Source organism: Cavia porcellus, unplaced genomic scaffold (assembly GCF_034190915.1).
Source record: "Cavia porcellus strain 051 isolate PalLab524CR breed Dunkin Hartley unplaced genomic scaffold, mCavPor4.1 scaffold_8, whole genome shotgun sequence".
Taxonomy (NCBI): Eukaryota; Metazoa; Chordata; class Mammalia; order Rodentia; family Caviidae; genus Cavia; species Cavia porcellus.
The window spans coordinates 73,684,134-73,708,100 of NW_026947491.1; the positions used below are offsets into that span (position 1 = coordinate 73,684,134).

At 33.3% G+C, this 23,967-nt stretch overlaps 1 protein-coding gene across 9 annotated transcripts in view; it reads left to right on the top strand.

Moving 5' to 3' along the window:
• Mettl25 (methyltransferase like 25) overlaps positions 1–23,967 on the top strand; it is an 85,418-nt gene that overhangs the window by 4,422 nt on the left and 57,029 nt on the right. For 7 of the 9 annotated variants that reach the window (XR_010049396.1, XM_063255219.1, XM_063255222.1 and 4 more), the window contains exons 2-5: positions 4,468–4,629; positions 7,809–7,915; positions 11,943–12,542; positions 15,298–15,445. Coding sequence is in view for 8 of the 9 variants with exons in the window: in XM_063255219.1 (XP_063111289.1) it covers positions 4,468–4,629; positions 7,809–7,915; positions 11,943–12,542; positions 15,298–15,445 (1,017 nt within the window). In the remaining variant the exon portion in view is untranslated. Of the gene's footprint in view, positions 1–810; positions 913–4,467; positions 4,630–7,808; positions 7,916–11,942; positions 12,543–15,297; positions 15,446–23,967 lie in introns of all 9 variants that reach the window. The other 2 variants (XM_063255220.1, XM_063255223.1) reach the window with 2 other exon arrangements.

Consider the following 23,967-nt stretch of genomic DNA (forward strand, 5'->3'; position numbering starts at 1 on the left):
GGTGATTGATAGACTCAAACATTCATAAAATTTAATTCATGTTTAATTTTTAAAGTTTGGTATGACACATTTTAAACTTTGGTTAAACTCTATGAAACAATTATCAAAGTGCAAGCCAAAAACAACTACTATAGAAGCCAAAGCCTTAAAATGTTGATTACAACTTTCTGGAGTAAAAATAAGTTTCCATTTTAGAAAACAAGTCCTGTTTAGTTCACCCAACATTTACTGAACATTGTCCTGGGTTGGGGGTTACCAGTAAGGAAAATACCACCTCTAAAACCACTGGGGAGACTTAATAGGTTTGAACCACAGCTGTGATGGGAGGAGGGGGTTTCCAAATGAAGGACTTTTATAAATCAGGGTAGACGGGTGGCTAGACATGTGGACTGAGGACTCAAGAAACATTTATGATGATATATTTATCTCTGACAATGGGTGGAAATGCTTTTTAAAAAGAAAGCAGGAGAAAGGAAAGATTTGAGGAACATAAGAACATTCAATTCACTTGTGAACCTTTGAATTGAGGGCCTCCATAGGCTATTCTTGTAGAAGTTAATACAAAGTATCCCTCGGTCTTTGTGAAGGTTATTGTTTAAACAGAACTATTGATTTTGTCTTGAAATTCTGGACTGTATGTTATGTGACATTAACAGCTACTCCCAACCCTTGGAACACAGTTAAATCTCCAAACTTAGCACATAACTGCATTTTATCTTATGTCACATTCTAAATGTTCAAAAGCACTCTTGTCTTAACCTGAGATTGTAAGAATTTGGGCTGAAATCAGGTTTTATGCTTCTCTAACAGGCTTAGTGGTGCTATTGAAGTCCTCGTGGCCTCAGTGATTACAGCCACCACAGAGTCTTAGGGGCATTCGTTTCTCCTTGTGTAGTTGGTGATGCTCCAATAGTAAGTGTACTGAAGTATTGCTGTCATTCATGCATGTGTGCATGCATTCATTCATGCCGTGTGTGAAGTACCTGTTTTCCACTGCAATTAAAGCAGGGATATTTGTTTTACAAATAGTGCAGTAAAATCTTCTAAAATATTTTATTTTTTTCAGAGATTTACCAATTATTTTATATAAAAAGATTATTTTTAAGCTTTGGAAACTTTAGGATCACTTTTGGTGGCAAGGGGCACCGTTAAGCAAAGTGAAGAAAGTAGTGATGCAGAGCGCGTGTGAAGTCCCTTACCGTGTCACCGTGTGTTGACCTCTGCTAGATGGAATTCTTGCCAAACCGTGTTCTGGCAGTTAGGTCTCACTGCTTTCCTTTTCTTCTCTGTACTGTCATTTTGCCTGATTTCCTTTGTTGTCCTCTGTGCTTAATAGTGTGGCATGCTAATGAATGTGGGAAGTAAGAGCAAGGTCTCAGGTCACTCAGTTTACTGGCCCTGCCTCTTAGTGTCTGTGAAAATTTGGATTAAGTAAGCCATCAATGAGTCTCAGTTTTCCCTCTTTAAATGGGGACAAGGGATTAATTTACTAGTTTGCAAGGATGTCACTGTTGAGCACAGTGCCTGACCCACAGTATATATGAGTAAATGTTTGCAGTAATATTGATGAGTTAAGAGGCCTGACAAGTCACATCTGCCTTAAAGTGTTGTGTGACATTCAACTAAGATAAATCACTTTACAGTCAAGTAACATTTATTTTAAAATTTTTATTTTCATTAATTTTAAGTATCATACATTAATTCACTGGTTTTGTTTTTGGCTGTGAAATTTTGTTATACATTTGTTGCCTTGAAATATTCATATGTGACTTTTCTGTTTTTCCTTGTACATTGATCTCTGATGTAAAAAGAAAATAGTGATATTTATAGAAAATAACCTTCCCTCTTCTTGTCTGATTAACTTGTCTTGTAAAACTGTCTAAAGCTATAAAAAATATCTGTGAAATAGTGGTATAGGTTGCGCAAAAAAAGTAAAATCATGTACAGGCCCATAAAGCCTATCATAAAGCAGAGCGGGAACTTCCAGAAGAGGGCAATGTGAGCAAACTAATCAAGTCCATAAAATGCCGGTGCAGTGGGCAGCGGATTTTTTATAACAAAGTTTTCCCATACTTCAAAAAAAGTATTAACTATATTTAAGTAACACCGTGGCTTCTGTTTGCTAGTTGTCAATCTCATACTGAGCGTAGAGGCATCCAGGGAAGTACTATGACAATTTTGACACCTTCATCATAGCCACATAACTTTCTCGAATATTGTTTCAGAGATGAAAGTGAAGACAAGACTATCAACACCTCTATTTCCCTCTGAATCTTTAAAAAATAACCAGATTGTGGAAGTTACAAGTTGTATTACTTTAAAAACAAACCAAAAAATACCGCAGCTGTATTTCCATAATTCAAAAATACTTTATTCATCATGGAGTTCTTGATTGAGTAAACTATAGTTAACCCTAACGACGAACTATTGGACTTTCCTTTTTTTAAAAAGCATTGTTGAAAAGGTAGTATTATAATTGAGGTGTTCAAGTTTTTAAAATTAATGATGGGCTTATAATTCAAAGCAAATTAACAGTGTAAATTCAGGTTGGATTGAAATCCTTTCAAGTCTTTTTAGTAGGATAGTAAAGTTGATTTGAACCTTTACTTTCAACCAAAACATCCCATTTTTGTCTGTTGGCAACACTGTCCAATAACTAACTATTGCAATGGTCCCTCTGCACACTGAGATTTAATGCTCTTATTCTGTCACTGAGAAATTGCTGCCCAGGAACCTGGAGATGTTGAGACTGCCTTTAAAACTGAGAGTCTCACGACTGAGTTTTCCCCTCTGTCTCATGCCTCAGTATTTCGATGTGGATTTTATTACTTTTGGCTGCATGAGTAAATTCAGTTTGTAAATTGTCCAAAACACTCTATATAATATATAAAATACATCTTAAATTCATGACAATAATTTTATTATCCTACTTTATATTTAGTTGAGTCAAAACATATAAATTATGCATCTCTGAATTTTTTCCTGTCAATGAATTTGGTACACATTACCACCATGAACTTAAGATAATAGCCTTAAAAAGACATTAGCTTAAAAATATAACTTTTACTTAAAATTCTGTAGGCAATCAGTCATCAGATATCTTACTTTCTGGTTCTGTCAGATAGCAGCATTATTCTTTCTGTATATGTGGATTTTTATAATTTTATAACTAACTATGAGAATTATCAATCCTACAGAAGATTTCATGGCATATAGTAATTTTTTTCTTTTTTGTTGTTTCCTCTTATTATTATTCTTTTTGATAAAACCAAAGTTGTTCACTAGATTGCCCAATTTTTTTGGTAAGGTGAACATTTTCTATAGCTCAGTTAACCACTTGATTTTTTGTTACTATTTTTAGTTTCTGAATAATTGTCAATCAATAGACTTATTAGTCCTCACTATCCAGAGTTTCCTTGAACTACTCCACACAAATTGGAATCACTGTTCGAACCCTCCTACATAAACTGACACTGCTTGAAAATAATCATAGAAAAATAAGACTGAGCATATCTGCCAGTACATCATGTATTCCATCAAAGTAAGCAGAGTTATGCAATTATAATAAACCTAAATATTCAGTGACTGCAAACAGTGAAGTTTTATTTTTATTCTGTGTCCATAGTAACCTGATAACACTTCTATCTTTGCCCTGGTCAAGCAAACTAAGGTTGTGGTGGGTTCCATCTCCGTATAAACTACAAAGGTAGGAAAAGTTATAAAACTGTTAAACTTCTGCTTTAAAATGATACAGTTCATCTAAGCAAGGTTTGGACACACCTGGGTTGAATAGGTTGCTTACCAGAGCACCAGTATTTGTAAACAGTTCAACAGTTTACTCTTCTACATTTGGGAGCAGTTTAGAAACTATCAATAGTTCTGTACTACAATTAAAGAACATCTGGTTGAAACTAACCACAGGAAAAGTGTTCCATTTCCCCAGATTGTAATCTGATTAGCTCTGGAGCTCTTACACTGACAGTGCTGTAAACACACGCGTACATCCCACACACACAAGGGAAGATAGTCCAGATGAGGCACTGTCTTACAGTGACATTTGTACCACTGAGGTTTTACTGTTGCTCCATAGGCAGTGTGAGTAAAGAGTGACAATGTTGCAAGGATTGACTTCTATAAAATGAACAGTCCTAGGTCAGAAAGGACAGTTTACAAGTGTAATACCTACTGTTCAGATTTCAAAATTTTGGGAGAAGGCTCTTGGAACCAAAAAAAAAAAGTCCAAATTTTAATGTGACACTTCAGTATATTGTGAAAAAATGTTAAAACTTGGTGCTGCAGATAGATAGTAGTTTAAATAACAGTTATAAATGGAACTACTTTTAGGAATTGCCACAGTTGGCACACAAATGAAAATATGTAATTTGACATAAAATTGTTGTTCATTCTCATACAGATTAACTGTCGACTATTTATTGCTAATTTTCTTTTTCTGCCCTGACATTTTAGGTACTGACTTTCCCAAAATATTTTGTGAAACTTCTCAGAGGCTAGTGAATGTGGAAGCCTTTGCTCTGGCTGCAAAACGCTGTTCTGTACAAAACTTGGGAATCTGTACTCCTTTAGAACAGCTGCTTATAGCTCTTCGAGGAAATAAAAAACAGAGAACTGGTATGTTCATTTGTGTATGTAAGTACATTTGCCTTTTAGGTATTTGGAAACAATTTATTATTAGTCTATGTGTATCTTTCCAACTTCGTTTATTAGTAAACCTTGTAGACCCTGGTAAATTAGCTTGTACCTAAAAAAGTAAAGTTTTCTGTTCTATTAAAGAAAACAATGTATAGGTTTTTGCATTTTTCCTGGGTATCTTTCCTTCAGCTAGCTGCTGCCCCTCAAACAAGACTTGCAGAGGAGTGATCCAAACCCCAAAATGCGTGCATCTCTTTTGTTGCAGTAGGCTGACGTTTTATATGTCTAATTCTTTGGGAAAAGGCTGAGAAAAGTGCATAGGGGTATTTGGGAGTGTGAGGAAGAAACATGAATGTCAAAAAAGTGTGGAAGGCACACATTAAAGCACAAGAAATAAAATAGATTAAAATTCTGCTGAATGAAAAATTAATTATAAGGAGACTATACACCCCATTAAAAAGATCAGAAGACTGGTTAAAAAAAAAAGATAGCCCTCAATATTGAGGTAGAAGCTGCTTTAATGATAATAGTCTAATAATAATTGTTACGTTTATAATAAAATAAGGAATCTCAGATCTTCTTTGTATTCCGCAAAGCTCTTTACTGTTATCTGATTTGATTATTTTCTCACCTTTTTATTTTGAAAATATCAAAACCTACAGAGGAGTGTCAAGATTGCACAGTGAACCCTGTATATTTTTCTCCTAGATTCACCGTTTGCTAAAATCTTGTCACATTTGTTGTGGCTCTTTACATACACATTCACACATTTTTATCTGAATCCTGTAACTCATTGCCCTCAGATGTGTCAGCATTTATCTCCCAGAACAAGGACATTTTCCTACATGTTCCATGTCACATTTGCACATTTTAGACTTTAACACCTCTACAATAATAGTATCTAATAAGCAGTCTGTAGGCAAGTGTCTCTTAAGCTGTAAAAAAAAAAAAATACTTTATAGCCATTTTTCCTTAGCACAAGAATCTTTCCAGGCTTACCTATAACATTTAGTTGTAATGTTTAATCTCTTCAATTTAGAGTAGTTCCTCAGCTTTCGATTTGTTTTTCCTAACACTGTTACTTTAATGCATCCAAGTCAAGTTTGCTTCTTTCCCCTGATTAACATTTACATTATGCATTTTGACAGGATTATTACTTAAGTAATTCCTTTTCATGTATCACACTGAGGCACCTATCATTTTTCCCATTATTCATGATAGTGATCACTTAGTGAAAGTGGATCCATTGGAGTTCACCATATAAAAGCACTTTCCCTCTTTGAGTCCAGTTCTTTAATTTTTTTCTTTTGTCTCTAAATTTTCTAAGCAAAATTATTTCACAGTATTTCTTCTGGAGCAAAACAAAGAGCTATTTGGTAAATCATGGTTCTTGGCTCCTAATGAGTTTGCCAGCAACACTGCTATGGGGGCTACACTCCACGCTGTCTAAAGCACTAAGAGTTTACCCTACTAAGAGAGAGCTGTTGTTGACCTGAATTAACTGAGGGGACATCTGCAAGGGTAACACTCATGGCCCCTCCAGTTTATGAAGTATAAGGACTACAGTTTGGGCGTCAAAGTAAGAAAGAATGTATCCTTGGCTGAAATAAACAGTGAAATTGCCAGCCAATGGGCTCTATCTTATGCCCACTATAAGACAGTGCTGACTTTGGTAGAGGTGCATGCTGATAATAGGTGAGGATGGAGGGAGTATATTCCTCATCCTGGATACATCAGCTTCTTTGTTTGTGTCAGCTTTTTTATTTGCTCCTTTGTTAGTAGATTGAGACTGTTTCTATTGTGAAATCTAAACTTCTCAAAGGACATGTCCTAAAATACTCTCAGTATGTAACTGGAGACTATCCTTATAAGTGAAATAAATAAGAATCATATTTGTGAATATCAGATTGTCTCTGTAGTGTAAAAAGTAATAAAAACTATAGGAGTAATAAGATCTGAAATGTGTAATAGCTATTGTAAAAAAGAAAGGGAAGAAAAATGCTCTAAAGGATATAAATGCATGTATAAGTTGTAAGATAGATAACCATATTACTAAGTTTTGTTGGATCATTAAACAGAACGGTTTACACTCTCATTGTTTGATTGTCCACTTTTCATGCTTTAATTTTGTGACTTGAACAACTATTTCTAAGATGACAATATGTAATTTATCAACTAGTGATTTCTTAGCATTAATTTTTTGAAATTCTGTATTATTTGTACCCTTTTTTCTGTTTTGCTTTTTTTAATTTAAGTAAAAAAAAATACCCGCAGTATGTTACCAAGAAAGTGTTTGTTGCTAAATAGTTACAGAACCCTAAGTAACAGCCATTTATAGCTGGAAAGAACTTGTCCGTAAGGTTTCCATTGTGCAGTGATCCTAGATTAAGCCAACAGTCAGGCATTCTCCAATGTGAACTCTCTCATTTGAAATAACTGCACCACCACTATGTTTGAATTTGCCACATTGCCCAACTCTTGCCTGTCTAATGATCTTGACTACTTATATGCATTGGCCATTTTAATGTGCTTCATAATGTGCTATATATACCATTTGCTCTAAATGCTGTCCTATAAAATGTTTTTCAGTGATAGAAATTTTCTACTTACGGTTCTCAGTATGTGGAAACTGGTCATGCGGGACTTGAGCGCTTCGGGTGTGACTGGAGTTGTTTTCAATGTAAATTTAAATAACGAGGTGCCCATTAGCTTCTGCATTGGATAGTACAGATAGTGAAATGACTGTTCAAATTCTTGCTTGTTTTCCCTCTTGTGTATTCTTTTTCTAACTGACTTATAAGTGTTTTATTTTTGTGGCAGTGCATCCTAGAAATATTCCCTTGTTGTGGGTTCCCCTTTCACTCTGTTAAAATGTCTTTTGATGAGAGGGTTTCTTTTGTGATACAACTTATCAGACTTTTCATTTATAATTATTTGCTTGTGTCGAGCATTTTTAGTAAGTCTATAGATCTTATTAATTCATATTTAATTCATAGCATCTGAATTATAGAGATCTTTCACTGGCACACAGTAATCATTTGTTGTCAGACTTAATTTAAAAATGAATATTAATCATTTTTTTAAATGAACATTTACTGATAATTTTATGAAATTAAATTTTACTTTAATAGCAGTAATCTTGGTTTTTTTCCTTTCAGATAACAATCTGAAGCCACATGAGTTTATGAATGTGAAAAAATCTCATGAAGTTCAGGCAATGTCAGAGCTAATCTCCAGTATTGCTGATTACTATGGAGTAAAACAAGTAAGAGTACTTCTCCCTGTGTTTTAGGTATTAAAAATATTGCCCCTTTGTCAGTATCATTAATTTCTTTTTATGTTGTTATTTTCTAGTCTTTAAAATTCCTTAAGTAATAGAATTTTTTAAATACCAGATCTTTCTATATATTGTATTTCCTGGGATGCTACAATTGTAATGCATTTATAGTACAGAGGTATAATTTAATGTTCTACCACAACTTTCACTTCTCTGAATGGATACAAGTGGAGAATAATTCACTTTGATAGTTTGTAACTCCATCTTGAGGCAGAATTATGAAGATAAATTTCTCCAGGATTATTTACTGCTAAGTGTTCTCAGAATCTGAGTTGTAAGGTTGTGGTGTGGGATACTTTATTATGGTAATACAAAGAAGTTGTATTTTTAAAACTTAGTGTGTAAAATATATTTCTTTTATCCCTACAGAAAGAAAGCTTTGTGGAGATATTGGAAGGTTTTTTTCTCCTTTAATTTTTATTAGGTATTAGAGTCTTTCCCATGGATTTACCCAGACTCATGAATTTGAGAGTTTGAAGGTATTTGAGAGTTCGGAAGCTATTTTTAGCTTGGGATAGTCATACAGAGCCACTTGTGGTAACCTAGATCTCTGGGTTAGAGGTTAGGGGAGGACCTAATGGAATAGTTCTCAACCTTTTCTTCAGTGTGCCAGGCTTGAACAATACATATCAGTGTCAGTACTTACCTTACCTTGACACTGGTTCTTAGTTTCAGGAATAAGAGCAAGTTCACTTTTTCCCCAGGTCTCTCCTCTGTGGATGCTTCATCTGAATCCACGCGGCAAGTTCTGTTTCTAAATTAGCCTTAAATTTCTACCAGTATCCATCAAGGGGACTAATGATAAGAATGGACTTCATAGGGGCAAATGGGTAGCATTGAAAGATGCATAACGAGGTTAGACATTTAAGGCATCAGTTAATAACAGCGGGTCTACTAGGAGAGAAAACAAAGCTCTGAGGATAGAAAATGCAATTAACTGGCATTTAGATAAGCTAGATGAAGTTCATGTAGGGTAGGTATTTAGGTGCAGAGCAGGAAATGGGATAAGGTCCATCCTTTGGGAAAAAATAGTCTGAATGAGGCAGAACAATAGAATCCCAAAGAACTGGACTCAGATTCTTTGTAGAAAACAAGGCAAAACCTTAATCATTTAATTTGGGGGCTACAAAGCAAAGTAGGGCAAATACTGAAGTGGCAAAAAGCGTAATGTATACTCTTAGAAAAGGACTTCAGTTAGGATTCCTGTGGGCTTAATTTTATAGATTTTTCTTGCCATTACATATATAACGATGTCATATCACTAAGATTTATTCCCTCATCACATATTACTGTTAATCCAATTCTAGCCAATGTGCAAAATTATTTCATACCCAACTTTATTGAGATATAAATGCACCCATGTTAATTGTACAATTTGATTTTTCAAATTGTGTATGTCTGCTCATGTAAACTCTACAAACAAAATGTAGGGTGTTTCCATTATCAAAAAGTCTCATCAGGTCTCCTTGCAGAGGCATCCTTAGACACTGCTGGCTAGACTATAACTAACATGAGATAATTACTTCAATAAATAGTTTGCCATTATTTTATAAACCCGAACAATTGTGTACTCTGTAACTCATCAATTTAATTTTAGATGTGTACCCTCTCTTAGAGAAACTTGGCTCATAAGCATTAGAAAGTATGTACAAAATATTTCTAATAGCTAAACACTAGTAACAAACCAAATGTTTATCCATAGAGAATTGAATAAGCTGTGATATGTTTTCATACTGGAACATCATGTACCATAAAAGTTAAGCTATTACTGTATGTATCACATGAATGAATATTAGAAAAAGGAAATAAGCAAGTTAGAGAAAGCTGCATATATTATGGCACTTTTTAAAAAAGCAATTAAGCAAAATAGTATGTTTTCAATACAAAAATATGTGCAAAAAGTATTAAGGAAGCAAAGGAATCAAATAATAATTTGAGAATAGTTGTCATCTTTGTTGAAGGAAGCAGAGAGATACGATATAGAAGGAAAATATAGTTAAATGTAGTGAAAATAATAATATTCTAGGTTTTTGGATGTAAGTCAGCAGGAGCCTGACCCAAGGACTCTCAGGCCTTCCCACTTCCTGGTGTGCTAGCCTAGTTTCTACCCAACAATATTTGCATTTCATTCTTGTGGGTTTTCCTTACTGAATAATGGAGGCAGTGTTTGGGTAGGGTGATTCTTCAGTATGTGTTCTACACCGGGTCTCAGAATTCCCCAGTGGGATTAAACCCAAGGTACCTCATAGTGGTATCTTGCTAAATAATACACTTTTCACAAGGCTGCTATTTGTCTGCCTTTCTTCCTGTTTCTCCCATTTTCTGTTACATCACATATTAAGTCTTATTGGAAGATTTGAGTTTGATGTAACCCAAACTAAAATGAAAGGTATTTATTTTGTGCTTCACACTCAACTTGTTTACTGCCTTTATTTATTGTTTGTATGAAATACTATGTAATACTGGAAAATTTTGATTTGATAGATTTATTTTTAAAGTATACAGAAAATACTTTAGAAATAGCTTAATGTATCATGTTGTAAAGGAAGTTTTTTCATAGCAATGCCAGGTAAAATAACCAGAAATTTATGACTTCTGATAAGGCCCAAATTAGTCCATTTTAGAGTGTGCTTGGCAAATAAAAATTTAAGGTTTTATAAAATATCACTTATTAGCAATACTGTTTGATTTTTTCAATGGTTTAATTATATCATATATATACTAATTATACATTTAAATATTAAATTTAATAAATTCAGATTTCAGAGATGGAGATTCAGTTTATGAAATACTTTATCTTAGCAATGGCCATAGAGAAGTAGGTAAGAAAGAAAGAAAGAAAGAAAATTACTTTCTGTTTCAGTCACTCTACTCCCTGCATGACCAAAACTGATTTCTCACACTCACATTTCCAAGGCTTTTTAATTTTTATTTTTAAAATGTTTATCCACTCATACTTGCCTTCTTAATGTGTTCATGCATTTATGCTATTTTCATAGCTTCCACCATGTGTCAGAGGCAGCGTTACTAAGCCTACAGTAGTAAACAAAAAATATATACTTTTGCCTTCATAGCATTTATATTCTAGTAAGGTGAGATAGACAATGAAAAGGTTGTATATTGTTATATATGTTAGAATATTTTAAAGAAGAATGAAATAAAAAAAGAAGAAAGGAAAAAAAGAGTTAATATTAGAATGGATGGGACTAATTCAATGGTACTGAAGTGAAAATAGTTCTTGAAACAGCCAGGAGCCAAATTGACTCCAATAGACTGAGCAGGATGAAAATAATAGGAGATGAGGTTGAGGGGAGGAGGGAGGGCAAATTATGATGTTCTAGATTCTCAGATGCCTTTATAACGACTTAGGGTTTATCCTCAAATAGATGAATTGGTGGTGTTATCGTGTTGTGTTATAAAGGAAGCATTTTTACTCTTTGAGTTTTTATTTTACAGAGGCCTTTGCTGTTATACATGTAAACTAATTCCCTTAAGAAGTTAACCATTTTCTTTCAATTGTTTTGAGCTTTTACTTTCTTATTGTTTATTGCTACTGTATTGCACATACTCTGATAACTCATTTTTAATTTCTGTTGGACTTATTCTCCAGCAGATTGGCAAATCATTTTTTTTAGTTGTTTTTTTTTTTTGTTTTTTTTTTTTTTTGTATAGTCCTCAGGATTTTCTGTGGACAGAGTCATATGAAAAAAGATAATTGTACTTCTTCCTTTTGAATTTTTATGTATTTTACTCTTGCTCTTGATTTATTACTTTGACTAGAACTGCCAAGAAATGTTGAATAAAAATGACCACAGTGATTGGTCTATTTTTAATAGAAAAATAACAAGCCTTACAGGTTATGTAAATTATATAATTCATTTGTTTACTTGCTAATCATGCTTTTTATTACCAACTGACTAATATCCTGTCATTTATTCTGTTTTTCTTACTTCAGGTAATCGACTTGGGTTCTGGTAAAGGCTACCTAAGCTCCTTCTTGTCCCTGAAGTATGGCTTACATGTTTATGGAATTGATTCCTCAAATAGCAATACTCATGGAGCTAAGGAGAGGAACAGGAAACTGAAGAAACGTTGGAAACTCCACCGTACCCAATCAAGAGTAGATGTCAGTGGGTTGGCATTAAAAATGGCAAAAGAAAAAAAAGTACAAAACGAAATGAAATATAAAGCAGATACTGAGACATTGTATAGCAACAGTTCTGCAAAACAAGAAAAAATCTCTACCTCAGGTTTTTTGCAAGATTTTTCAGGCCCTGTAATTTCTGACATCAGAATACAAATAGAAAACCTACATACTCAACCATATGAAGAAGAAAATGTGTGTTTTATGAATGCCTTTTCTCTCATAGACTTTTTGCCTATTGATGCCATAGAGCCTATTTCTTCATTGCAGATACCCAACAGAGAAATGTCTGAAGCAAATAAAGAGAGAAGAAAAATGGTATCACAGTCAAGTGAATCAAATATATATTCACCATTAACCTCTTTTATCACTGCTGATTCAGAACTACATGACATTATTAAAGATCTGGAGGTGAGTTTGTTTTTCATTCCTTTAATTTGATGCAGAAATGTCATAAAAATGGAATTCAATTTAGTAGCTGACTTAACAAACTAATATGGAACATTAATTTAAAGTACCAAGAAAATAAAATCTAAGCATGCTTTTATTATACCTACCCCCACTGAAAATCTGAAAAAAAGTGTATTTCCATAGACTACCCAGTACTCATTTTAGTTCTCTTAAATCACCTAGAAGAATTAGCAAAAAACTAGTTGGTAAGCTAAATTCTCTACCTTGTGTAGCAGTTGTTAAAATTGTAATGCAAGAAAAATCTTAAGTATGTTGTACTTTTAACTGACACATAATTATATAAGAAACAATATGATGTTTTTGTACATTTATACTTAAGGATCCGGTTAAGGTGGGCATATGTATTACTTCCAACATTTATCTTTTCTTTGTGTGAGAACATAATATTTAAAGCAAAGAGGTACTTGGGGCAAAATTGTGTTTGTTAGATACAGTGGTCAGATATGCAGTTGGAATGGAAATATGCAATTTGTTTGAGCAAGAATAGCTTCTAGATTTTCTTTAAGGTTTGAATGTTTTCTAAACATTTCAGATTTATCAAATTATGTAATTGAAAGAAAACAGATCTTAAAGGCAGTGTATTTTGAGTTCTACAGTAAGCCAGCAATTTAATAATAAGAATTCACAGTTGTGTCCCTTCCCTCCTCCAAATACTTAATTATTTTACTCTTAGGATAGCATAGTGTTTATGTATCTTTGTCTCCTAGCTGCTTGTTTGCTAATATTATTTAACTCTGTATAATGAATACATTGAAGGATAAGATTAAATCTTCTTGCGTATCTTTAAGGCAAAACCCAGCTAAGCTTAAAGAGTGAAATTTTTACTTCTTATTCTCTTAATTGGCAATGAACTCTTCATATTTGAAATCTTTTACTTATTTATAACACTATGGCACCTAAATAAAACCTAGCTAAATTATCAGGAGAAACAGAGTGGTTACAAAGCCTCTAAGAATTGTGCTTTAGAGAGAAGAATTGTTGAGCTAACTGAATATTCTATCAACTGAGTATTCCATCAAATCAAAGCAACCTATAGGCACAACTTTTTCAGTCAGAAAGTTTAGATAGTTTTAGCTCTGTTTTATGTCTGGATTATATAGCAACATTTTTAGTAAAATATTTTAAGATAATATTTAAGTGAATTACTTAAATAGTAAATCTTGAAAATAGTTATAAAAATACTCTTGAGTCACTAAACTTCTTGTTACTTCGATTTTAAAACAAAGTAAATGATGGAAAAAATAGGAACTATCTACTAAATTTTATTGTATGATAGAGATGATACCAAGTCATTTATAGAAATTAACTTACTTGTTTTGCCACAGTGAGCTAAGGTGAAATGTTGTTATGACTGCCACTCTGTATTTTAAAATACTTGCTGCTGAAGTATTTGTTGCCACTCTGTAGAGCAGGAAACTAAGGCACTGAACAGTTAAAACAGATTTGCCAAATCTAATTCCCAAGATTATGCTATTAATGATTAGTATATAATTTCTATAATTAGGCTTATTAATAGTTAACTGATGATGATTGTTAAACCTATGTATCAATATTTATACATTTAAAATTAACTTTTGCTGTTATAAAGGGATTAAGTTGTTGGATGTATATTATTTCAGGTACATTAGACATAGTACATTTTTTTTAAAAATTGAATTAGATATTGATATGTCTATATAGGTTGCAAATCTTCACTAACATTTAAGACCAGTGAATTACTTTGGGCTTTACATGTTATCTGGAAATTGATAGGGTAATAAAAGTTCCCCAAAATCTTTGTTCCAGATGGTAGTAGTGTGTTTGAATGCAAAATACGTTTCCTGAATAAAAATTTATTTTTGCTCCTTATTTCACTAAATTTCTGAGTCATGTCAAAGGCAGGTATTATATTAATTTAAACTTTTAAAATACTTATTAATCCATTATACACGTGTGCATACATTTAAATTGGGTTTGGGATAATTAAAGGAAATATTTGATGGGAAAATTTTTAAATTCACATTGACTTTCACATTACCATATTTGAAACAGTGAATAAGTAAATTTTTTTGATGTTACAGTAGAAATACCAACTTTTCGCAACTTTTACTTGCTTTTAAAGCAATGCTTTTTGTGTATTTTTAAATTTTAGCCTCTGAAAAAGCTTAACCAATATAACTGATTGGTTCAAAGTGTGATATAAATATGCATCATATTACAGGTTTGTCTTCGTAATACATATTACATTTGTGAAATCCAATCTGTGATTTACTTTGTCTAGCTTTTAAGCAAATGTTAGTTGTAAAAGATGAGAAAAAATACAAATACACATAATCAAAAACACTGAGAAAACTCAAAGTTAGGATAAGACATCACAATCATTTTACTTAAAAAAAAACAATTACTCTAAAAGTGTATTTTTTTTTAATCTTTTTGAGACAGGGTTTCATTATGTAGTTCAGGCTGGTCTTAAACTCACATTGTAGCCCAAGCTGGCCTTGAACTCACAGCAATCCTCTTGCCTCTGTCTCCTGAGTGTAGGTATTATAGGCTTGCACCAGCACGCCTGGAAAATATTTTTATGAAAATAAAAGTTCTTGGTAGAACTTGATAATTATAAAAAAGTCATATATTTGGCCATTTAAAGACTTTACCTGAACTGTTTTCCAGTCTTCCTTTTAATGATCAAAACTGATATTTGTTCTTATCTTTAAAGGATTGTGTAATGGTGGGTCTACATACTTGCGGTGATCTTGCACCAAATACCCTGAGAATATTTACTTCCAATTCTGAAATCAAGGGAGTGTGCAGTGTGGGTTGCTGCTACCACCTCTTGTCTGAAGAGTTCGAAAACGAGCACAAAGGTACCAAGTTCTCCATGTGTCATCATTTTTATCTGTTTGAAAAATGACTCTCTTGTTTCTCTCTTGTTCATTGTTCTCTCTTGTAATATGCAGAGATAGGATCTGATTTTCATGCAAATCTAATTTACAGTATTTCTACAATTTGAAGCAGCAGCATTTTATGTATTTTATCATACTTTCTTTGGTGAAAAATGGTCTCAGTGAGTATTGTAACTACAAGTATTTGAAATCTTTATGTACTATATACTTTAGAGAACATCTGTTTAAAAAATACTCATGAGATATACTTTTAGTGAAATAGTAACGTTATTTTGTCACGAATATAGAGTTTCAAGGTTGGCTTTCATCTTCAACGCTTTCTCTGTTTCTGAAGAAATAATTGCTATTTCTCGGGAAAAAAGTTCACATAAAAGTTGGCATATTAGAATTTTAGAAAACTGGGATACTGACTACAGTAAAATAACAGTATTGTAACTGCACTCCAGGACACAGAAGGAGCTTGCAAAACAAAGCAGGTAGTAGGTTGGCAGAGATTTTCAGCACCCTACAACCCTTTATCCAGAGTAGTTCCTGAAATAACCTCTGTTTGGTGTATTTTATGTGTCACAGCTTTCTAAAAGGTATGATTTCCAAGCTTCAGGTTCAGATTACATATTTAGTCTATTAATACCATTAGTTCTTTTGTACATTGTCTTTTATTAATAGTCAATGTACTTGCTAAGAATTTTTAGGTTAGGAAATTTTATATGTAAGCATGGTAGTTACTCTTTACTAAGGCCCAGGCAAATATGAAATTTTGATTATTTTTCATTTGGTCATGTCTAAGAAGTAAAATGTGTAATTGTGTAATTATATTAAAATGAATCTAGGTGAAACAGAAGCCATATTTAGAACTGGCAAATATTTTTTTATGAGAGTTAAGCGAATTAGAATTATTTTGTCAGTATTTTAAGAAATAACTTACAAGAAATGTGCATAAAAAATTAGGAATATAGAAGTAGAATGAGAGAAAAAAAATTGACAAAAATTTCACCATACAATAGTTTAAGTTAGGGGGAGAATATGTAAATGTTTGTTTTACTAAGTAAGAAATTTTAACATAAAAATTAGAGAAAAAACTAAACCTAAAAACAGAAAAAAGTATTTACACTAAATTATATATCCAAATATTCGTATTATCTGAAAGTTACATATATTCACACATATACATATATATATTCACACATATACATATATATATATATATATACACACACATATGTGTGTGTGTCCTTTAAAAATAAAGAGAAAAATTGTTAATACAGTCACAACTCTACAGTTTTTAAAATTTTGTGTAATCGTTAATAGTGTAAGATTTGATATAAGGAAGCATTGGCTTTTAGGATAATTTTGTTCTTAGTTCAGAAGCTTTATGTTCTGTATATAAGGTGAAATGCATTTAATATTTAAGTTGAGGAACATACAGCATTCTGAGGATGATTTGTAGAAATGTTTTCAAGAACTCAAATACTTAAGCAAGATAATGTTTACTTCAGCTCCTCCCATGTAGAATTAGGTAAGCTCTGCTCAGATGCCAGTTTGTAGATCTAAAAGACTGAGCCCACAAGGCCCCTAGGATTTATCAAAGTCAGAATTCAGAACAAAGTCCTTGAGTGTGCATAGAGCTCAGATGCTCAGAAAACCTTGAATTACCAGGTATACATCCAAAAAGACTGGCAGTTGGTACCTAACTATGGTGTGAAGTTAAGGATTAGCAGCTAGACAAATTCAAGGTGAAATAAAATCTAAAACAAGTGAAAGAGTATCCACAATAATTATGCATACCACTAGGATTTTGATAGCATTCGTTTATTGTTGAGCAGATACAGTTAGGGTTGTGTGTGTGTGTGTGTGTGTGTGTGTGTGTGTGTGTGTGTATAGACTTTAGTGGTAAATAGAGTATTTTTGGCTATTTATTGGCCACCTTTATGCTCCATAGGCTGTGAGTAAAGTTGTATTTTGTGTATGTACTGTATACTGTATACTCCTGGTATGCTGTACTAAAATAGAAATTCTATATCATTATATAGTTTGATCAATACAATAAAATAATTCAAAGGGTAAATGGTGTACGTGTATAATGTGCGTGTATCTCATGTTATATGTCAAGCACTAGTTTCCATGAAGTTCTGTCCCCAAAAGGTCAAATATGCTGTATGTCCCTCACTTCAGAGCTTACACACCTGCCCCTCATCCTCACTGTATTTGCACAGCTGTTTTTAAGTTTGAATTGGGGCTGTATTGCCTTTTGGGATGTAATTTTGAGTTATTAATAGTCTAACAGTATAGTGGAGAATTCTGGTCTATACACTGCAACTCTTTATAGTGATATTTATTATGTAAACAGTGTGTGTTTTACATGAATATATGTACCCAGTAGTGCTGTGGTAGGTCATAGAGGTGGTCTGTCATGAATGTCAGTTTTCAAAAATGCCTCAAAGCTCTATGAGTCATTATAACTAACTGAATTTATGCCGTATGTTTTAAAAACTACTTTTTTAATATTATGACCTAATAATCTCTAAGATAACAAGAAATACCAGAAATTATTTTATTGCATTGGTTTATGGGAGATTTTCCCAAGTTTGGGCTGTTTGAATATTTTGTCTTAATATTGATTATTATTATTATTACTAAGTTGAAATAAAAATTGATATGATAATTTTAAAAGTATCAATATACTTAGTTGTTATTCTCATAAAAGTAGAAACAGACTATATGAGACGCTATTGATTACTGATCTAGATCCAAGCTTTTTTTTTCTGTCTTGCCTATTGAGCCATAATTTTGTTGGGCAGTCTTGAGAATTAAGAAAATTTCAGTTACTCTAAATTATATTAATCCCATTGATATAGTTATGAGTATAGAACACAATGTTAGCAATAAGGCATGAGAAGCATGCCTTCTAGGAAATTTCTGCTAATTTTTTTAAACTGAATATAAGACAAGAATATCAGTTTTCTGTCTTTTACACATTTGTTTGGCTTAACAGGATTATCTGTATCTGTCTACCATTGGCTTAAAATATATTCCACCAGAAAGTATGGTTAATCTTTTCTGATCCAGTCTGAGGGAAGAAAAGGTAGTTTTACTTTTACTGTAAGTTTGTTTGATTGTTTCAGTAACTAAAAAGAGCAAAAGGAGTAAAGAAAGGATGATTTCAGACAGGTCAGGCAGTTTCATAAAGCTCTTTTCTGGCTTTAACAGGAGCCTCTATGAGGAACATCCCTTACCAACGCACAGAATTTTGCTTCTAGGCTTCTTCCCCACTTTCTTTCAACCTACTACCTGAAACTAGTACTATTACTGCATTCACAATATTTCAGAGCCCAAATATCTGTGGCATAACTCTTGAAAGCCCACACCCTGATTTCATGTTTACTCTCTGTCTCTAATGTGTCATAAAATGATAAGGTGATTACCCCATGAATTCCTCAACTTACATATTTATTTGCTAGCACAGAGTCACATCTTTCAGTGGCCTTATTTCTGTATCAAACAAAAATGTGTTAAATATGAATGATACCTCTAGTATATTTTACGTTACCTATAGGAATTTTAAGTAAAGAGACTGAGTCTTTTTCACTGTCTTAAAACTTGGTTTTGTAGCCTTAAATTTAGATATACTTGATCTGAATATGTATGTAGGAGTTGAAGAAAAGACATTTTGAGCATATTGTTTGAAAATAGAAACACTATTAAGCTTGTCTTACATCTTGATACTTTTAAGTATTTACTATATGGTATTAAAAAATGTTAGGGAAGCATTAACTAATTAGCATTAAACTATATTGTGTTATATAGAAAGACATAGCTAATTTCAGAAATTTGTTTTTGAATGGTTTTGCTATAAGATAGTAGTCCCTAAGAGAACAAAAATAGAAATGATTTTATTGCAGTGCTGTATAGAGTATACGTTTTCCCAAGCTTGACCAATATTTCAATATTTTGTCTTAATATTGAATATCATTGTGCTTAATTTGAAATATTCAGTGAGGCATGAGTGGTGCATCCTTGTAATCCTAGGATAAGCCTTTCATTTCCAAAAGGAAGTAATAAGGGGATAGAAAATAATTGGACCAAAGCAAGACTGAAACCCCATGTGGCAAACATTAAGTCCTGTAGCTCCATATTCATTATCTGGAAGAATCACATACTGGTAAAATGTGAGTTCCAAAGGGTTTGGGTGGCTCCACCTCCATAGCATTGCTGGTCACACAGCCTCTTTCTTGGGTGGAATCATGACCTGCAGCTTTCCTCATAGATATTCTGCTGTCCTAGCATCTTCAGCTTCCTGAGGTCTCTTGGACCTTTAGCTCCATTCTCAGTTTCACACATTGCCTTCTCAGGAGTTCATTGCCTAGATCCCACAACTCTTGCATTCTGTGTTCCAGTATAGCCAGCATCAATGTAATGCCCAGGTCCAGTTTTAGCAGGAGGAGCAGGGAGGCAGCCTTAGAGGATGACTGTAGTAACCTCAAAGTACCTGAACCATTCAGCAAAGTGAAATTAATTCTGTGGAACCAGTTCCCTAAGAGGCCCTTGTTGAGTTCCCAAGGATTCTCTTCTTAAATGAAAAATGTCTACTTTTGTGCCTTTGATGATTGGTGTCTTACTATCTGAGATTTCTTCAGCATATTTCATCTTACGTATGCAAAATACTTGGCTTCTTTTTAATGGCACTAAACTCTCTAGAAGGCATAGCTTCTTTAACCAGCTGTACATATGATTCCTTCTGGGTCAAAATTTATGTTTTACAAGTTTTTCTGCTCTGCTTTTTGCCCCTAGTTCTTATGGCTAAAAGCAAGCAGCAGTACCCATGCCATTGGACTGCCTTTGAATTTCCTCCACCAAATTAAGTAGTCCAGAGCTATTAATCTCAGTCTTCTGTAAACTCAAAGGGCATGGGTAAAATGTAGACAAAATATTAGCCAGAGTGTAACACGCAAGGCAATTGATCCAATTGCCAATAGAGTCCTTGTTCCCAGATGAGTCCCCTAAGCTTGTCTGCATTTCTATCAGCTTTCTGATCATCTTTTTTTTAAATTTTATTTTAAAGAGAATAAAATAAAAGAGGACAGAACAAAGCAGATCATAACAGAACAATGTAAGCAACACAGCACATAATAAAACAACCAGCTATTAACAGTATCTACCATAATGTTTCTTTCTTTGAAATAGTTGAGCATACCCTCACATACAATAATATCACACATAACAAAATAGTATAAAACCACTCCAGAGAATGAAAGTATTACAGGAAATTCAGGACCAAATAACAGAAAATGAACAATGGCTGCTATAATATCTCATTTTCCATAAAAAAAATTTGTTCATACTATCTCACATATTAAAATCCAATAAGACACAACATGATAGAACCAGTGGAAATAGAACAACAAAAAGCATGGTAGGACTTCAAAGCAAGATGATATTAAATCAGCAATGGTTGCCATAATGTCTTGTTTTCTTCAGAGCAGCTGTTCATACCATCACACATAATAAAATCAAACAAAACAAAATAAAACCATTCCAACTAATGAATGAAAACATTATAAAGCTTCACAGCAATGTAATGGGGAATCACGATTACCATAAAATCTTAAATACTTATATATTCTTACCATTTCTTACACTAAGGAGACTTTACAGTATTTATACATGTGAGTTTGATTTATTTCACTTACAAGTATGGTCTCAAGTTTCATCCATTTATTTATAGATATCTCAATGTGATAATTCTTTATGGCTGAGTAGTACTCGATTATATAAAAATACCACAACTTTTGTATCCATTCCTCAGTTGAAGGGCACTTAGATTGTTTCCAAGACCTGGCTATTACAAATTGTGCTGCTATAAACATGGATGCACATATATCACTGTGGTATGATGTTTTCAGTTCTTCTGGGAATATGTCTAGAAGTGGAATAGGGAGGTCGAAAGGGTCTTCCAATCCCAGCTTTTTGAGGAATCTCCAGACTGACTTGCACAGTAGTTGCACCAGTCTACTCTCCCACCAGCAGTGCAGAAGAGTTCCTTTTCCCCATAGCCTCTCCATTTGTTGTTGGTAGTTTTGTTTATCCTGGCCATTCTTTCTGAAGTGAGATGGAATCTCATTGTGGTTTTAATTTGCATTTCTCTAATGAGTAATGATGATGAACATTTTTCATGTATTTATTTGCCATTTGTATTTCTTCATCTGAGAACTGTGTATTCATCTTAAATGCCCATTTTAGGATTGGGTCTTTGAATTTTAGGGGTCTGATTTTTTTTTTTAATTCTTCATATGTTCTAGACAGAAGTCCTTTGTCTAAAATAAAAATCACTAAGATTTTTTTTTCCCAATTTGTGTTTTCTTTTCACTATGCTGGAGATTTCTTTTGACATGCAGAAACTCTTTAATAAGACGAGATCCCAGTTTTGATTCTGGGAAGTATTTCCCTTGCGGTTTGATTCTTGTTCATGAATTCTGTACTTACCCCTATGTCTTCAAGATTTTAACATACTTTGCCTTCCAACAGATTTAGTATTTCTGTTTTAATATTTAGAACTTGGATCCATTTAGACTTTAGGTGATAGACATGTGTCTAGTTTTAATTTTTGGCATATGGAGAGCCAGTTTTTCCAGCACCATTTATTAAAGAGACTATCGTTCTTCCAGTGAATGTTTGGCCACTTTATCAAAGATAATGTGGTTGAGTGTGTTTGTAGTTGTATCTTCTAACCTATTCCATTGACCTTCAGATTTGTTTTTATTCCAGTATCATGTTGATTTGTATTCCAGTACCAGTAGTTTTGTAGTATAACTTCAAGTCAGGAATTGTGATGCCTCCTGCTTTGCCTTTGCTGCTTAGAATTGCTTTTGCTATTCTAGTTCCAGATGCTATTTTTCTGGTTCCAGATGAATTTTAGGAATGATTTCTCTAGATTTATGAAGTATATTAGTGGTATTTTCATTGGGGTTACATAGAATCTGTATAATGATTTTGGGAGAATGGCCATTTTCATAATTTTTATTCTTCCTATCCGTGAGCAAGGGATGTCTTTCCATTTTCCGAGGTTCTCTTCTATTTCTTTTCAGGGTGTTATAATATTCCCTGTATAGATCTTTTACTACTTTCATTAGATTAATTCCTCAGCTTTTCAGTTTTTTGGATGCTAGTGTGAAGGGTGTGGCTTCTGTTATATCTCTCTCAGTGGTTTTCTTGTTAGTGTATAGGAATGGTATTGATTTTTGAATATTGACTTTGTATTCAGCTACATTGCTGAATTTATTTATTATATCTAGGAGTCTTTCAGTGGAGTTTTGGGGGGTCTTCTATGTACAGTATTACGTCATCTGCAAATAATGATAATTTAACTTCCTCCTGTCCTGTCTTTACTCCTTTTATTTCTCTCTTTTGTCTAATTGCTCTGGCTAGTATTTTCTGTACTATGTTGAATAGGAGCAGTGATAAGGGACATCCTTGTGCCCTATTTTTAAGGTAAAGGCCTTCAGTTTGGGGCCATTTAATATGATGCTGGCTTTTGGTTTGTTGTAGATTGCCTTTATCATATTGAGGTAAAGACCATCTATCCCAATTCTCTATAATGTTCTTATCATGAATGGAAGTTAAACCTTATCAAAAGCTTTTTCTGCATTTGTAAAAATGATCATGTGATTCTTACTTTTGGCTCTATTGATATAGTGGATTACATTTATTGATTTACATTTGGTGAACCATCCCTGCATGCTTGGGATGAATCCGACTTGGTTGTGGTGTATAATCTTCCTGATGATTTGCTGCATTCTGTTTGCCAATAATTTATTGAGAATTTTTGCATCTGTGTTCATTGGGGAAATTGGCCAGTAGTTCTCTTTTTTAGTTGGGTCTTTCTCAGGTTTTGGTACTAGAGTAATATTTGCTTCCAGGAATGACTTAAGAAGAATTGCTTCCCTTTCAATTTCATTGAAGAGTTTGAGTAGTGTCGTCATTAAGTATTCTTTGTATTTCTTGTAGAATTCCACAGTGAATCCATCTTGTCCTCGGCTCTTTGTTGGTAATTACATTTTTAATTTCACTAATAGAAATTGGGTTATTCGGCAGGTTTACATCTTCTTGACCCAGTTTTGGTAGTTCAAATGTTTCTAGGAATCTGTCTATTTCTGTGTTATCAAACCTATGAGAGTAGAGGTTTTCGAAATAGGTATTGATGATCTTCTGTATTTCTACAGAGTCTATAGTGATTTCACCTTTTTCCTGAATTTGAGTTTTTCCTTTCCTTTTTTAATAAGGTTGGCTAGGGGCTTTTATCAATTCTATGTATTCTTTCAAAGAACCAACTCTTTGATTCATTGATTCCTTGTATTGTTTTCTTAGTCTTTATTGCATTAATTTCTGCGCTATCTTTATAATTTCCTCCCTTCTTTTGGCTTTGGGCTTGATTTGCTCTTCTTTTTCTAGATGTTTGAGGTGTAGCATCAGGTTGTTTGTGTTCATTC